This window comes from Ovis canadensis, chromosome 2 (genome assembly GCF_042477335.2).
Source record: "Ovis canadensis isolate MfBH-ARS-UI-01 breed Bighorn chromosome 2, ARS-UI_OviCan_v2, whole genome shotgun sequence".
Taxonomy (NCBI): Eukaryota; Metazoa; Chordata; class Mammalia; order Artiodactyla; family Bovidae; genus Ovis; species Ovis canadensis.
This window is the reverse complement of record NC_091246.1, coordinates 154,602,584-154,619,031: the sequence shown is the minus strand read 5'-3', so window position 1 is coordinate 154,619,031 and position 16,448 is coordinate 154,602,584. Positions and strand designations below refer to the sequence as shown.

The following is a 16,448-nucleotide window of genomic DNA, read 5'->3' as shown; positions in this document are numbered from 1 at the left end:
TGTTATATAGGTCAAGTGAGTATGTCTGTCTTTCTCCGGAAACAAAGAGATTCAGAGTAATAGGATTTCAGATTTCAGAGTAGAAACAGCAAGATATGTTTTGAGACTGTCATTTACTGTAACACAAATCAATATTAAATGCTTTATGCAGGAAGCACACTTTCAGAAAATGGGCCCTAAAGCTTTCTGGGATCTGACCCTAATTACTAGAGCAGGCTCTTGCCGTTTGTCTCTCTCTTCAATTATTTACGGGGCAAAAAGAGCCAAATGGCATTGCATTAGCTATATTAAATGCTATGTACTTGGTTTCTAACTTACTAATGGTACATAAAAATTACTAAGGTGAATGTGCCTGTAGAAACATGGTCTTTTTTTCTTCACCTGAGTATATGTTATTTATTATTCATAAAGTTAAGTGTTGAACAGGCTGTCCTTTAGGTACCCAATGCTGCATAATTTAAACAAATGCATTAAACATATATGATATCTAAAAGGTAGTGCATTGATTACACCTCAAAATTTCTCTGAACAACTTATATTTACAATGTAGTTCACCAAAATACGGGTACCGCCCTCCAATCCCTGAAAACAAATACAGAGGCCACCACACAAAAATGAGTAATGGGTATCCTTACTGCTACCATCTTGCTGCTTTCTGGCGATTATTGGGTAGGGGGTGAAAATGAGGTCCTTCAGGGCTAAGAAATTTCAGGTCTCTATGCGGAAGAGTGTCATTGATGTAGGTACATAACATGGACCAAACACACTGTAAGAAAGAAAGGCTTATCGAAGTTGAATCAGAGATTCTCTGCACCAGGCCTGAAATGCCCTCTGCCAGCAAGCAGGGCATGATAACAACCTTCCAGAAAAAGTTCAGAGGCTGTATCAACACTTGATTCTTTTGTAATCTGGAAGGGCACCAGAAGTCCAGATAGGAGATGCTAACAGCTAACAAAATCTTTTGCATCCAACTTTCGCCCTCCCAAACTGGAAAAAAAGCTTCCAAAGCAGCGAAACCCTCACTTTTCATGGACCCAATAATTTTTTTAAATGAGTTCAGAAGGCATCAAATTATTATAGTAAAAATAAGATAGGCCCACTAACAACGTACCCAGGGTCCCTAGAAAGCCAGGCGCAATTTGTATGACTACATGTCATCTGCTGTTTTACTTAAGCGTGTACCAAGGCCACTTCTGAGAAAGCACCACTGAAAATCGATCTGTAGGTAAACATGTAAGGTAGCATTTTTCAAAACTAAATACGAAGTCACTTCTTTCTCTGCATCGAAATCTGCCCATTGTCCCTCTTTTGCAGAAGCTACAGGGAAGATTAAAAGGGACATCAATGAACGCTGAGTGAACTTTGGCCACTTTCCTACCCAAAACACCAGCGTAAAAGTAGAAATCAGTAACCAGGTAAAGTGCCACAGCGCACAAAGATCAAGGCGAGGGGCGGGCGCGCAGGGCCGGAGGCGGGGAGGGAAAAGTCCCGTCCCCCCCTGGAGCCCCAGTCATCGCGCGCGCGGGAGACTGAGGGGCGTCCCCGGGGGGCGGGAGGTTCGGCGCCACTCCGAGGGAAGCCGAGAGTTGCCGCTCGCCCGGCGAGGCCCAGGAGAAGGGGTCGAAGATCTGCGCCGCCGGCGGGACCCGCGACCGCGCAGCCAACGCTCGGCGAGGGGCGCCGCTCGGCCCGCGACCCTCCCCGCCTCCCGGGCCAGGAAGGGGCCGGCGGCTCTTTCCTGTCTAGTCTTCCCCCCCGAGGCTTTCTGTAACCCGATCCCCGCACTCAGTTCCGCGGGCAGCAGCCGCCCAGCGCGCCGCCCGGCTGCGCCCAGGCCAGCGCTATAGTTAGCAACCTTCCATCAACTCCACCGGGGGCGGCGGGAGCTCGGCGCTCGCCCCTCCCGGGCCCGAGCAGCGCGCGCCCCGGGCGCCCCCCATCCCCGGCGCCCCTTTACCTTCGCTTGAAGATACTGGGGGTAGTAGTAGGTGGCGTACTGAGGGTACATCTGCTGTTTCCACACTTTGCCCATGAAGCTGGAAGGGAGCCTGCCGTGCAGGGTCGCGGGCACTTTGGGGTTTCCAAGTCTCGATCTCTCCTGCCTCTCCCTTTCCGGCGGCGGCGGCGGCGGCGGCGGCCGCTGCTCCACCTCCCAGCCCGGACCAGACGTCCTCCTCCTCCTTCTCCTCCTCCTCCTCCTCCTTCTCCTCCCAGACAGAGAGAAAGACACTGCAGAGCGCAGAGGGCACCCTGGACAGGGCGCTCCCAAGGAGTTGCCTCCCGGAGCCCGACTGCTCCGGGGCTGCCAAGGGCTGGCGCGCTGGCCGCGCTCCGCTCCGGCGAGCAGGCTGAGCGGGGCCGGGAGGTGATCAATACAAGTGGAAAGTGCTGCGGCGGCGGCGGCAGCGGCGGCAGCGCTCGGTGCCAGGCGGCATCTGGGGTGGGTGCGCCCGATTGGGAGAGGGGAGAGGGGCTGGCGTGCCGAGGCCGTGGGGGAAGGGCGGCGGGGGCGGGGCTTGGGCGCCGCGGATCCGGGACCCGCTGGAGGTGAGGGCTGAGTTTTAACCACTCCTCACCTCCCGGGCTCCGCGTAGGACGGACCGAAACCTTGGGAGCCCGGATTGCTTTGTGTTGGGGGTGGAGTGTGGGGGTAGACTGCAGGGACCCAGCTTAAGAACTGCGGAGTGGACACCTTGTTTGATTTCATGAGTTTTATCTCCTTTAGGAGGAGGGGAGGAAAGGGAAGAAAGAGGAAGAAATCTGATTAATCTCTCACCCCCACCCAATGATTTTTTTTTTTCCCCCACAAGAGAAGAAAAATGATTTAGTGCCCAACCACAAAGCTGCAGTGGGGACACCTGGGTTCGGTTCCCCCCATCCCCCCTCCCCAGGCCTAATTTTCTAGTTGACCTTGGGAGGGTTAGTGTCCTTCGATTTGGTTTTCCCAGATGTGAGAGGTGAAACCCTGCCCTCTGCACTGGAGGAGGCAAAACGCGCGGGGGCGGGGGGAGGGGGGCTTCGCGTGCGCGCGTACACACACACACACACACACACACACACTCACACCAAATATACGGATCCTTCTAAGGGGGAGATGTCGCAAAGAGGCAGAATGTTATTAGAGGACACAATATAGACATCAGCTTTTCTCTGCCTGTTTCTAATGCTGCCAGACAGTCTGTCAACTCCCACTCAGGAGCAAGGAAACTCCCTGAGTTTGGAATATTTTAAGGCCATTTTGAAAGTCACGCTGGCATATTGTTGCAGTGTGCTTCGGTGACATATTAAAATCAATCTCTCCTTTTCTGCCTCTCTCCATCTCCTGATTGTCACAGCTCCAGACAGCCCCAGACAGCCGTGGTTCAGTTCACTACGTAACTGGATATAATTTAATGGAGTTAATTGGTCCCTGAAGCTGCCTGTAGAAGACTTTTCACATTCTAGCTCAACAAGAGATAATACCAAAATGTACAAATAGGATAAGTAAGAAAGCACCTTCAAGTTGAAGTTGTTGCACATCTAATAAAGGGTAATGAAAAATTAATATGTTAGTAAATAGACTTTGATTACTGTTTTGTCATTTTGGATTTCCAAGAGTCTGTTTTCATAATAGCCCAAAGGTAAATCAAGCTGAAATGAAATGCTTGATTTTGTCAAACAATTACATTTTTGTCTGATTACATTTCAAACGGTTTAGTAAGATACTTTAAAACAATGCAAAGGTGAAGTAAAGCCTTTATTATCTTTATATGATTTAGACAAATTTCTAGGTTAAACATTTTGAGAAAAACAATATAAGTTCATATGAGAATATTTTGGATATGCCAGGAGGCAATCACACTCTCATAAAAAATAATAACAGTTAACCCATGTGAAACCCTATAGGGAAACTAGCATTTACTGAGCTTCTGCTATATGGTGGATCCTGTGGCGGTTAATAACAGTCTGAAGAGTGGGGTAGTTCATTGTCTAGCTAGGGGTTAAAAATAGTTCTTTATACTATTATGTGGGACCTTTTAATGTATTTGATAAGGGAATGGACATGAACTAACCAGCATTAAGAGCCTAGCAGGACTAGGAATGGTTTAGCAGAGTGACTGAAGGAAGAGGACAGATTAAGAACAATTTCAGGGGTTCTAGGCATCAGTTGATAAAAGAAATGACCAAACTTAGACTGCTCTAGTTTCTTCTGGATGATGAAAATTCAGTCTGTTTTACAGAGCCCAGCAGTACACCCACAATTATGCAGACACTTGATTTATGACTGTGTTAGCATTGCAGAGCAGTGGAGAAAGAATGAGCTTTTCAATAAATGGTTTTGGGTCAATTGGCTGTCCATATGGAAAAATGAAATTGGAGTCCTGTTTCACAAAAGGAGAAGAAAGAAGTTTAAGTGAATTAAAGGCCTAGATGTAAAAAAATAAAACTGTAAAGCTGTTAGAAGACAATATAGAAAATATCTTTATCACAATGAAGTAGGGAATATTTCTTTAATAAAGTAACCAAGACTGCAAAATTGATCAGTTTGACTATATTGATTAAAATTCAAAAATTGATTAAATTTGATTCATCAAAGGATTCTATAAAGAAAGTAAAAATGCAAGCCACATAATAGTTATTTGCAATCCATATGAACTATAAAAGGCTAACAGGATATATAAAGAACTTTCTGAAATCAGTTTAAAACAGAGAAATGTTAAAATGTGAGCAAAAGAATGAATGTGTCTATTTCATAGAAGAGGAAGCACAAATGTCACTATAACACTTGAAGAGACAGTCATGCATGTATGCATGCTAAGTCACTTCAACCATGTCTGACTGTTTAAGACCCTATGGACGATAGCCCGCCAGGCTTCTCTGTCCATGGGATTCTCCAGGCAAGAATAGTGGAATGAGTTGCTTATGTCCTCCAGGGTATCGTCCCAACCCAGGGATAGAAACCATGTCTCCTGCGGCTCCTGCATTGTAGGTGGATTCTTTATCCCTGAGCCACGGGGTAAGCCAAGTAATAAAGGAAAATGCAAATTTAGATAACAAGATACCATTTCACAATCACCAGATTGGCCAAAATTAAGAATTCTGAAAATATTAAGAGTAGGTAAAGATGTATAAAAGGGGAATATCTCAAGAACACTGCTTACTGGAAGAAATGTAAACTGGTACATCTGCTGCTTTAGAAAACATTTTGACATTTCCCAATTTATTTGCATACATCTGATGACACAGTAATTTGGTTTGTGAGTGTCCATCTCTTTGTCTATCTGTGTACCAAGAGAAATGTACAGGAATGTTCATCATATACTAAAAATAAGTCAAATGTCTACCACCTGTAGAATGGATAAAAAAAGGCTGTGGTACATGCCTACAATGGAACACTTTGCAGTAGTGAAAATGAATAAACAGTTAAAAACAGCAACACAGATCATTTCAAAAAAGGTGTTGCACGAGGTTAGTCAACATAAAGCATGATTCCATTTGTATGAAGTTGAAAAACAGAAAAAATAAATGAATAGTATGTTGTGTAAGAATAAGTACAAAAGTAGTGTTTTTAAAACTATGAAGACAAACAAGGGGATTATAATATAAAATTCATAACAATGGTTTTCTCTGTGTGATGTTCAGGGATGGACACAAGGGGACTTGCAGAGATGGCAATCGTTCGTGTTGGCACTGTGTTGTGGACATACAACAATATATTTCAACACTTTTCTTTAAGTGATTCCTAGACACTTTTGTATGTATACTGTATTTCATACTAAATCATTTTAAAAACAAAATTCAACATTTAATGTTGTTTATGATCTTTTCCAAACACATACAGAAAGAATAGACCAATGATCCCTTTGTTCCTAACAGCCTGCTCCAACATTTATCAACATTTTGTCATTCTTGTTTCTCTCTCTCTGCCTCCCTCAAACCCTCTCTCTCACACACATACCCACAGCCATTTTAATTTTTCTGCATTGTTTCTGCAAATCCCAAACATTGTATCACTTCACCTGCAACACTTTTGGTATCTACCTCTAACAAATAAGAACTTTTAAGAACACAGTATCAGATCCTCTCTAACAAAGGTGATAATAGACACTTTGTTAAGATTGTCTACTACTCAGTTCCTGCTCATTTTTCTCCAGTTATCTAAAAAAAAATCACTTCTTGTAGTTCATTTGCTTGTCCTTGTTCAGTCTCTAAGTTGTGTCCTTGGAAACCTCATAAACAGTTTTAAAAAGTTCATTGGCTTAAATCAGAATGAAACAATGCTTGTACATTACATTTGGTTGATATGTCTCTTTACTATATAAAAGTTCACCCCTACTCACTTTCTAAATTAATGTTTATTTGTTAAAGAAATTGAGTCATTTGTCCTATAGAATTTCCTACATGGCTTATTGCAACCTCATGGTGTCATTTATGGAGAAGGCAATGGCACCCCATTCCAGTACTCTAGCCTGGAAAATCCCATGAACGGAGGAGCCTGGTAGGCTGCAGTCCACGGGGTCGCAAGAGTCGGATATGACTGAGTGACTTCACTTTCGCTTTTCACTTTCATGCATTGGAGAAGGAAATGGCAACCCACTCCAGTGTTCTTACCTGGAGAATCCCAGGGACGGGGGAGCCTGGTGGGCTGCCGTCAATGGGGTCGCACAGAGTTGGACACGACTGAAGCGACTTAGCAGTAGCAGGTGTCATTTAAGTTTACAGAGGTTTAATTACATGCAGGTTCACTTTTTTGGGCAGCAAAGAGCAGTTCATAGGTGGTGCTAAATACACATAGGTGATGTGATGTATATCACATCAACAGAGACATATAATGTCTGGCTGTCTCACTTTTAGTGATATTAAGATCAATCAGAAGTTCAGGTATTATCAGTTTTATTTTTCGATTAAAAAGTTCCACAGTTTTAGTAGTCATTCATGGGCGTTACCTCAATCCATTATTTCAGTAGGAGTTATAGAACTGTGGGTTTTATAGTTTTTCCATTCCTTCTGTACTTATTAGTTGGAAATAGTCTATGGAGAAGAATTTTCTCTCTTCAATTCTTTGGTTAACTTGAAATACAGTTAGCACAGGAAGAGCAGGATAAATTTCCCTTTATTCACCAAGTTTCAGAATAATACGTTGATGCTGTAAGAAACTCCAAAGCTTACCAGTTTTAAGTAACAACATTCTGAACTTACGGATTTTTATGTTTGATTTGTTTCAATCCATCACAATCATTCCTCTTGTTATGCTCAAAGTGTTCCATTTTTCAGCCAATGGAAAACCCTGGCTTACTTTTTTTTTTTTTTTTTTTACCAGATCGCAATAGCCTTTGACGTGGGTTCAGAGAACAAGATGGTTGCATGGCATCATTGACTCAATGCACATGAATCTGAGCAAACTCTGGGAGACAGTGAACAACAAGAAAGCCTGGCATGCTACAATCCATGGAGTCACAAAGAATCAGACACAACTGAAAGAGTGAATGACAACAAATAGTCTTTGATAGATTTTTTTGCTTTCTAGCATATGATTGTCCTAGGTTCCTGTACAGCTCATGCCTAAACCTGGATCAGCCAGTTCTCTTTAAAAAAAAAAAAAAAAAAGAGCCCACATCAGCTTGCTCTTAATAATTTTTTATTATGAAAATTTTTTTGAATGTGTTTTATCCTTATTACATTTGGGGGGCAGGAGCTCACGAGCTATTCTTTATGAAATTTGTGCCAAGATGATCCTTAGGAGAGCATGAGCTATTGAGTGATTTTCCTCAAGAGAAGTTATGTATTTATACCTTCACCAACATTTAAGAAGCGTCCTTTATGAGCAGGACACGGGATACGGTATTCACCTGCATGGAGTGTACAGCCCAGTGAGACAGACAGAAATAAAATGATAATAAATCGTGATAAAGTCTATGAAGAAACCAACAAGCTAATGGGAGCAGAGTAACTTTGTGGGAGTTGGGTTAGGAATTTCAAGTAGTCAGGGAGAACCACTTAGAGGAGACATGATGAATGAGACTGGGCCAGCCATAAGAAACTTGTAGGAGGTGAAAGGTGTGGGTGATGTCCTTGTAGAAACAACCCCAATTTAAAGATTTTGAGGCATGCAGTGTCCCATCCAAGCTCTCCAATCTGGTTTCACTTATAACCAAAGGTAAACTTTTTCTTTTTTAAACAGTTAATCAGAAGTGAACCAAACAAATGGGCGCTGATGAATGCCTTTGTTCTAATGCGGTCTGTCAGAGAGTATTGAAATAATTGTTGGATAAAATTGGAAATTTTGTTACAAAAAGTCCCTGTGCTAGAGCATCAGTAAATTGGAAATGGGTTTTAGATTCGTTAGAAGGACTTCATGTAGAGCTTGGAGAATTTGCTTCCACACTAGGTGACTAGGTGATGTCTGTAACACATTTACTGAACACTTAAGACAGAAAGGTCATATAGCTTTTGCAAGGTGAAAGTGTAACTGACCTACATGTTAGAGTTCTTAGAGGGTAAAACAAACAGGAGAGTAGATAAAAGGGAACCAGTGGTAATAATGTACAATAGAGTTTTGTCTTGAATAGAGAATTGTTTTACAGTCTTCAGGGAAGGTATGTTTAAATCATTGTCTAGCCTGATGTTCCTCAGGTGTTTATCCAAAGACCTTGTTTTGTGGAGTCCTGTCTTAAGAAACTAAAGTTTTGCTACTTTTTAAAGTGGGAATATACTTTAACATTTCTTCCATCAAAGTTAAACACAAATTTAGAAATTCACAGAATACATCCTTTATACTCCACCAGAGTTTGAGAAGCATTGCTAAGTTCACAGTTTTCTTTTTTAAATCGCAGCTCAAAATTCCCTCCCTGACTAGACCTTCCCATTTTCCCAGATTCATTTTCCTCTACCACATTGCCTTGTGGCTTGTAGTTCTTTCCTCGCCTCCATGCCTGCGCCTTCTAAACTCACCAAATTGTTGTACATCTCCAACCAACTTTTTCTGATCCACCTGCCTGGAGGGTCTTTCACCTTTCTTCATGTGGTCTCCTCTTACCCTTTGTTTAAGACAGCTCCATCATGACTTCCTTCAACCACCAGGTTGGACTGAATGCCTTTCCCATGGTACCTCTCTCTGAACAGCAATTATCCAATTAACATGCACGTTCATTGGAGGCAATTTCCAGAACTTGTGATAAGAAAAGTTCTTTAAATACTCAACGGTCCCTTCCAATTTAGAAATTCAGTGATTTTGTGATTTGCAAGAGTGGCTGTGTAAACAGTCACTTCCTGATATGTTACAACCCACACATCCCTTCCTTGCCCCAGTGTATTTTAGACCAATAAAAGGAACACAAACATTTCCAACAGTAGGAGCAAAACTTCAGGAAGACCTTCCTTCAAGAACTGAAATAGACAAAAATTATATATGAATTTAAAATAATTTGATAAATTTATTAATAAGGGCTAAAACTGGGCACAACTGAGGGACTCAGTTATAGTAAATATTGAATAATGTTGATGATGGCAAACTACTAATTTTAAATTTAGCAATAATACATGTAATTGGATGCTGCTATACAAGAATGTGGTAGAACTAAGGACTTAGTGGATCATCAGGGACATACACTCCCCCAATCAGCCCTGCTGAGTGCTCTATAAACAAGTGTTCTCCTCTTTATTACCATAAGCCAGATAATCATCTCCACAAAAAGGTGGATGAAATAATTAATAGTGAATTAATTCATTAAGTAAGCAGTTAGTGAGCACCATTAGTATGCAATGGTTGGCCTCTAGAGGCAAGTCGAGACTTGGACCCCATCCTCAAAGATCAAGATTTCATAATTTGCATTCCCTAGCTGATTCTGTGAATGTGTTTGTAAACAGGTTGCTGATAAGTATTAATATAGCCTTTGGTGATATTAAAGTCCCAAGTAAGTAGACATTTTCAAAAGTTCAGGGAGTAAGCCAGCTGAATGGGAAGGGGAAATTTTTAAATTCACCTTATGGTCTGTTTTCTTTCTGAGTAAGCTAGCCGTCGTCAAGCTGCTATTGGCTAGAAATTTGGATTTTTGTGGAGGCCAATATTTCCTAAAGATAGATTTTTATATTTATGCCTTGCTTTCCAAATTTGTTAAATGATTTAGATAAAAGTCATTTAGTGACATGATTTTTTAAAAATGTTTTACAAGGACCAACAAAATCATGTTATTAAGCATCTGTCAACTGAGGGTTATTTTTTTCAACTGTAATTTCACTTTTTAAAATAGCCTGACCCTCGCAGCCATATGTCTAGATGCCTGTGTGAGGTAGGCTGTGGTTTCATGATTTCATCATCAGAAGAGGTCAAGAAAGAGTGGCTGTGCTCCTAATATTTTAAGGCTCTCTTTTAACCAGAGGATATTTCAAGTGTTTTAATAGGAGAACTTCTGAGGAAGTATCAGAAAAGAGTGAGAAGAAAATTTTTGCCTTTCCCTAATTCTTTCTTCCTTTCTCCCTCCCTCCCTCCCTCTCTCCTCTTTCTCTTTCTCCACTATTTAGTAGTTTCAGACCTTCTGTCTTTGAGATTTTTTTTTAAAGCATTTTAAAATGAGATGGTATGATGTCCTAAAAGTTGAGATGTAACCAGTGTATATATGTATTATATATGTATACACACATGTACACTTTTCAATTCAGTTCTGAAAATATATAGCATGTATTTCAATATTACATGGAAGTATTTGATAAAAATAGATGCCTAAGACTATAAATTCTATCAATATTTATCTCCAGAGTATGGGCTCTCTGAGTATAGCTGATCAGTGAGGCAAGGCGGAAGGCACTGCTGCTGCTGTTTACTTGAAGGCGCTGTGGAATTACAAAACTGGGGAAGAAAGAACACATAGTGGAAGCATCATTAGCTTCTTTGTGTGTTAGTAGCTCAGTTCAGTTCAGTTCAGTTCAGTCGCTCAGTTATGTCCGACTCTTTGCGACCCCATGAATTGCAGCACGTCAGGCCTCCCTGTCCATCACCAACTCCCGGAGTTCACTCAGACTCACGTCCATTGGGTCAGTGATGCCATCCAGCCATCTCATCCTCTGTCGTCCCCTTCTCCTCCTGCCCCCAATCCCTCCCAGCATCAGAGTCTTTTCCAATGAGTCAACTTCACATGAGGTGGCCAAAGTACTGGAGCTTCAGCTTTAGCATCACTCCTTCCAAAGAACACCCAGGGCTGATCTCCTTCAGAATGGACTGGTTGGATCTCCTTGCAGTCCAAGGGACTCTCAAGAGTCTTCTCCAACACTACAGTCCAAAAGCATCAATTCTTAGGCACTCAGCCTTCTTCACAGTCCAACTCTCACATCCATACATGACTGCTGGAAAAACCACAGCCGTGACTAGATGGACCTTTGTTGACAAAGTAATGTCTCTGCTTTTGAATATGCTGTCTAGTTTGGTCATAACTTTTCTTCCAAGGAGTAAGCGTCTTTTAATTTCATGGCTGCAATCACCATCTGCAGTGATTTTGGGGCCCAAAAAACTGAAGTCTGACACTGTTTCCACTGTTTCCCCATCTATTTCCCATGAAGTGGTGGAACCGGATGCCATGATCTTCGTTTTCTGAATGTTGAGCTTTAAGCCAACTTTTTCACTCTCCTCTTTTACTTTCATGAAGAGGCTTTTTAGTTCTTCTTCACTTTCTGCCATAAGGGTGGTGTCATCTGCATATCTGAGGTTATTGATATTTCTCCCGGCAATCTTGATTCCAGCTTGTGTTTCTTCCAGTCCAGCGTTTCTCATGATGTACTCTGCATATAAGTTAAATAAGCAGGGTGACAATATACAGCCTTGACGTAGTCCTTTTCCTATTTGGAACCAGTCTGTTGTTCCGTGTCCAGTTCTAACTGTTGCTTCCTGGCCTGCTTAGTCGTGTCCAACTCTTTGTGACCCCATGGACTGTAGCTGGCCATGGAATTCTGTCCATGGAATTCTCCAGGCAGAAATTCTGGAGTGGGTAACCATGTCTTTTTCCAGGAGATCTCCCTGACCCAGGGATCAAACCTGGGTCTCCCACATTGCAGGCAGGTTCTTCACCATCTGAGCCACTAAGAAAGCCCTTAACTTCTTTAACACTTGTAAATTTTCCAAATCTAAGTTACAGTTGAATTCTCAGCAATACTTTGCTTTCTTTCTAAAGAATTGTTATCTCGATTTTATCACCATCATTGCTGTCACACTTATTTTGGAATTATTTTAACATTATATTTACTTTTAGATTTACTTTTGGCTGCACCATGTGGCTTGTGAGATCTTAGTACCCCAACCAGAGATTGAACTTGGGCCTTTGGCAGTAAAAGTGCAGAGTCCTAACCATTGGACCTGCATGGACTTTCCCATAATTACTTTTTAATTTACAAAACCCCCACACATTAGTTACCTCATTTGATCCTCACTGAAATCCTTCCAGGTAGACCTTGTTATTAAAAAGCACAGTTTTCAGAGTCAGACTGCCCAGGTTTAGAGCTGACTGTTCCCCTCCCTGGCTTGTGAAAGGAGGTTGTTGAGAGGACTCAGTTCAGTTCAGTTCAGTCTCTCAGTCGTGTCCAACTCTTTGCGACCCCATGGATCACAGCACGTCAGGCCTCCCTGTCCATCACCAACTCCCGGAGTTCACTCAGACTCACGTCCATTGGGTCAGTGATGCCATCCAGCCATCTCATCCTCTGTCATCCCCTTCTCCTCCTGCCCCCAATCCCTTCCAGCATCAGAGTCTTTTCCAATGAGTCAACTCTTCCCATGAGGTGGCCAAAGTACTGGAGTTTCAGCCTTAGCATCATTCCTTCCAAAGAACACCCAGGACTGATCTCCTTCAGAATGAACTGGTTGGATCTCCTTGCAGTCCAAGGGACTCTCAAGAGTCTTCTCCAACATCACAGTTCAAAAGCATCAATTCTTCGTTGCTCAGCCTTCTTCACCGTCCAACTCTCACATCCATACATGACCACAGGAAAAACCATAGCCTTGACTAGATGGACTTAGTCGGCAAAGTAATGTCTCTGCTTTTGAATATACTATCTAGGTTGGTCATAACTTTTCTTTCAAGGAGTAAGCGTCTTTTAATTTCATGGCTGCAATCACCATCTGCAGTGATTTGGGGGCCCAAAAAACTAAAGTCTGACACTGTTTCCACCGTTTCCCCATCTATTTCCCTTGAAGTGATGGGACCGGATGCCATGATCTTTGTTTTCTGAATGTTGAGCTTTAAGCCAACTTTTTCGCTCTCCTACGTGAGTTAATATTCAAAAAGCATTTGGACTAGTACCTGGTAAAAAGTAAGCACTATAAAAGTATTCATTACTATTAGTTCTTTTATATATTAAAAAAATCTCAGAGATATTAAATAATTGTCCTAAGGTAGTTATTTATGGTAAGTTAAAAATCTAGGGTAAAATCCCAGATTTTTGAAGTATTGTTAAAAGCCCTACTTTTAAGTATTGTTCAGTACTAGCTTGTTACTTAGATCACTTTTCCTTTAAGATTTCTTTCCTCCTTCCCCTCTTTCTCTTTTTCATCCCATTCTTTCTCTCATCTTTTCCTTCCCCTTCATCTTCTCCTTTCTCTCTGTTTTCTCTTCCTTCTCATAGTCCTACCATTACCCTAATCACCACTGCTGCCCCCAACGTTATCACCAGAAACACTAGCGTGATGAACTAGACTGGCAATGAATTTGAAAGGAACTCATGCTGGTAAATGTCTTTTTAATGGGCTGATGGAGAATGAAAGAAGGAAAGAGAAGAAAGGCAGGAAGAAAAATGTAATTTTAGTTGATAATCGTACTATGCTATATATTTAACTTGTAGTTATGGTCTCTACTTATTTATAAAAAACAATGCCTGAGGTGAAAAACATTCTTGAAAAGATTAACAGCAGTTTAGACACTGAAGAAGAAAAGATTAGTGAACTTGAACAGTTAATAGAAGCTATCCAAAATGAAAAATATTCATAAATGCAGAACACTAAACTGTGCTAATGCTAAGAATATAAATGGACAATTTATATAAAATTGTTATCTAGAAAAATATGGAAATGCTTGTGTAAAAATTATACTAGTATGTGAGTGGGGGTATTGCAATAGTGGGTAGTTTTTGCTGCTGCTGTTGCTTTAATTTTCAATGTTTATTCATTCCATTATTTATCACATGCCTAGAGGGTGGCTTGACACTGTGTTAATCAACAGGGAACTAAAGGAAAATTAAAATAAATAGAGTTCCTGTCCTTGAGAGATTCTCAGTCTAGTAGTAAAAACAAACATGTAAACATATTTGCTATAGAGTGTGGTGAGCTGGTTAAGGAGGAAGCACTTTATTTGGATGAGGATGTCCAATGAAGCTTCTTCAAGAAGCGATATCTTTAACTATAGTTTATGGAGAGAAAAAAAAAAAAAGAATTCACGAAGTAAGGATACAACTAGAATGTAGTAGGAGTAAATTTAAAGGAGAATTGGAAAATTCTGCACAAAAGATAAGTTTATGCAAAAGTGTTGGAGAACTGCAAATCTTTCATTATGATTTAAGCTCCAAGTGCATGCAGAGGTGAGTAGATATTTGACGCTGAAAAGGCTAAGTAGGGGCTGCTGAAGCTGCTGCTGCTAAGTCACTGAGTCACTGCAGTTGTGTCCGACTCTGTGCTAACCCACAGACAGCAGCCCACCAGGCTCCCCCATCCCTGGGATTCTCCAGGCAAGAACAGTGGAGTCGGTTGCCATTTCCTTCTCCAGTGCATGAAAGTGAAAAGTGAAGTCGCTCAGTCATGTCTGACTCTTCGCGGCCCCATGGACTACAGCCCACCAGGCTCCGCCAACCATGGGATTTTCTAGGAAAAAGTACTGGAGTGGGTTGCCATTGCCTTCTCTGAAGTAGGGGATAGATCATGACAATCTTATTAGAATACTACTGTCCAATAAGTGGAAATTTCCAATATTTCCTGCATAGACAACATGAATTTGTGAATCACTTGGGCTTTATTCTCTAGGTATAAGGGAGTTATTAGGGGTTTTATGCAGTCTGTATTGCAGTCTGAGTTACAAGGTCAGATTTAAGATTAGAAAGATTACATTGTCATCAATATGGTAGATAGATTCATTGGCAATGGGGAGATTAGAATCAGAAACTTCAGTTATTTCAGGGAAGAGATGACAATGGCTTAATCTAGAGTCAGGATATATATAAGCAATGGGAGCTGTCCATTCTGGGTGTAGGCAGTAAGAAAGTGTGATGATAATGATGAAACACTCCTCCCTGAAAAAAATCTTTCGTTGGTCTAAGTTCTAAATAATTGCCATGGTTATTGCTGTTTTCAGTTCAGTTCAGTCACTCACTTGCATCTGACTCTTTGCAAACCCATGGACTGCAGCATGTCAGACCTTCCTGTCCATCACCAACTTCCAGAGTTTACTCAAATTCATGTCCAATGAATCGGTGATGCCATCCAACCATCTCATCCTCTGTCGTCTCCTTCTCCTCTCACCTTCAATCTTTCCCAGCATCAGGATCTTTTCCAATGAGTCAGGGCTTTGCATCAGGTAGCCAAAGTTTTGGAGTTTCAGCTTCAACATCAGTCCTTCCAATGAATATTCCAGACTGATTTCCTTTAGGATTGACTGGTTGGATCTCCTTGCAGTCCAAGGGACTCTCAAGAGTCTTCTCCAACACCACGGTTCAAAAGCGTTAATTCTTCGGTGCTCAGCTTTCTTTCTAGTCCAACTCTCACATCCATACATACCTACTAGAAAAACCATAGCCTTGACTAGATGGACCTTTGTTGGCAAATTAATGTCTCTGCTTTTTAATATACTGTCTGGGTTGGTCATAACTTTCCTTCCAAGGAGTAAGTGCCTTTTCATTTCATGCTTGCAGTCACCATCTGCAGTGATTTTGGAGCTGCCAAAAATAAAGTCTCTCATATTTCCATTGTTTCCCCATCTATTTGCCATGAAAAGGCAGAGGAACCAAATTGCCAACATCTGCTGGATCATCAAAAAAGCAAGAGAGTTCCGGAAAAAACATCTATTTCTGCTTTATTGACTATGCCAAAGCCTTTGACTGTGTGGATCACAACAAACTGTGGAAAATTCTGAAAGAGATGGGAATACCAGACCACCTGACCTGCCTCTTGAGAAATCTGTATGCAAGTCAGGAAGCAACAGTTAGAACTGGACATGGAACAACAGACTGGTTCCAAATAGGAAAAGGACTACATCAAGGCTGCATATTGTCACCCTGCTTATTTAACTTATATGCAGAGTACATCATGAGAAACGTTGGACTGGAAGAAACACAAGCTGGAATCAAGATTGCCAGGAGAAATATCAATCACCTCAGATACGCAGATACCACCCTTATGGCAGAAAGTGAAGAGGAACTAAAAAGCCTCTTCATGAAAGTGAAAGAGGAGAGTGAAAAGGTTTGCTTAAAGCTCAGCATTCAGAAATCTAAGATCATGGCAT

General features: G+C 41.5%; 1 protein-coding gene and 1 long non-coding RNA gene across 9 annotated transcripts in view; one reads left to right on the top strand and one right to left on the bottom strand.

Moving 5' to 3' along the window:
* The window catches only part of RBMS1 (RNA binding motif single stranded interacting protein 1), a 217,886-nt gene extending 215,305 nt beyond the window's left edge, over positions 1-2,581 (bottom strand). For 4 of the 8 annotated variants that reach the window (XM_069577334.1, XM_069577341.1, XM_069577336.1 and 1 more), the window contains exon 1: positions 1,958-2,581. In XM_069577334.1, the coding sequence (XP_069433435.1) occupies positions 1,958-2,032 (75 nt within the window). In that variant the 5' untranslated portion in view covers positions 2,033-2,581. The remainder of the gene's footprint in view (positions 1-1,957) is intronic. The other 4 variants (XM_069577335.1, XM_069577338.1, XM_069577347.1 and 1 more) reach the window with 2 other exon arrangements.
* LOC138433913 (uncharacterized) lies at positions 2,112-7,911 on the top strand. The gene is made up of 2 exons (XR_011254512.1): positions 2,112-2,440; positions 7,301-7,911. It is a non-coding gene; the product is annotated as an uncharacterized lncRNA (long non-coding RNA).
* The last annotated feature ends 8,537 nt before the right edge of the window (positions 7,912-16,448 follow it).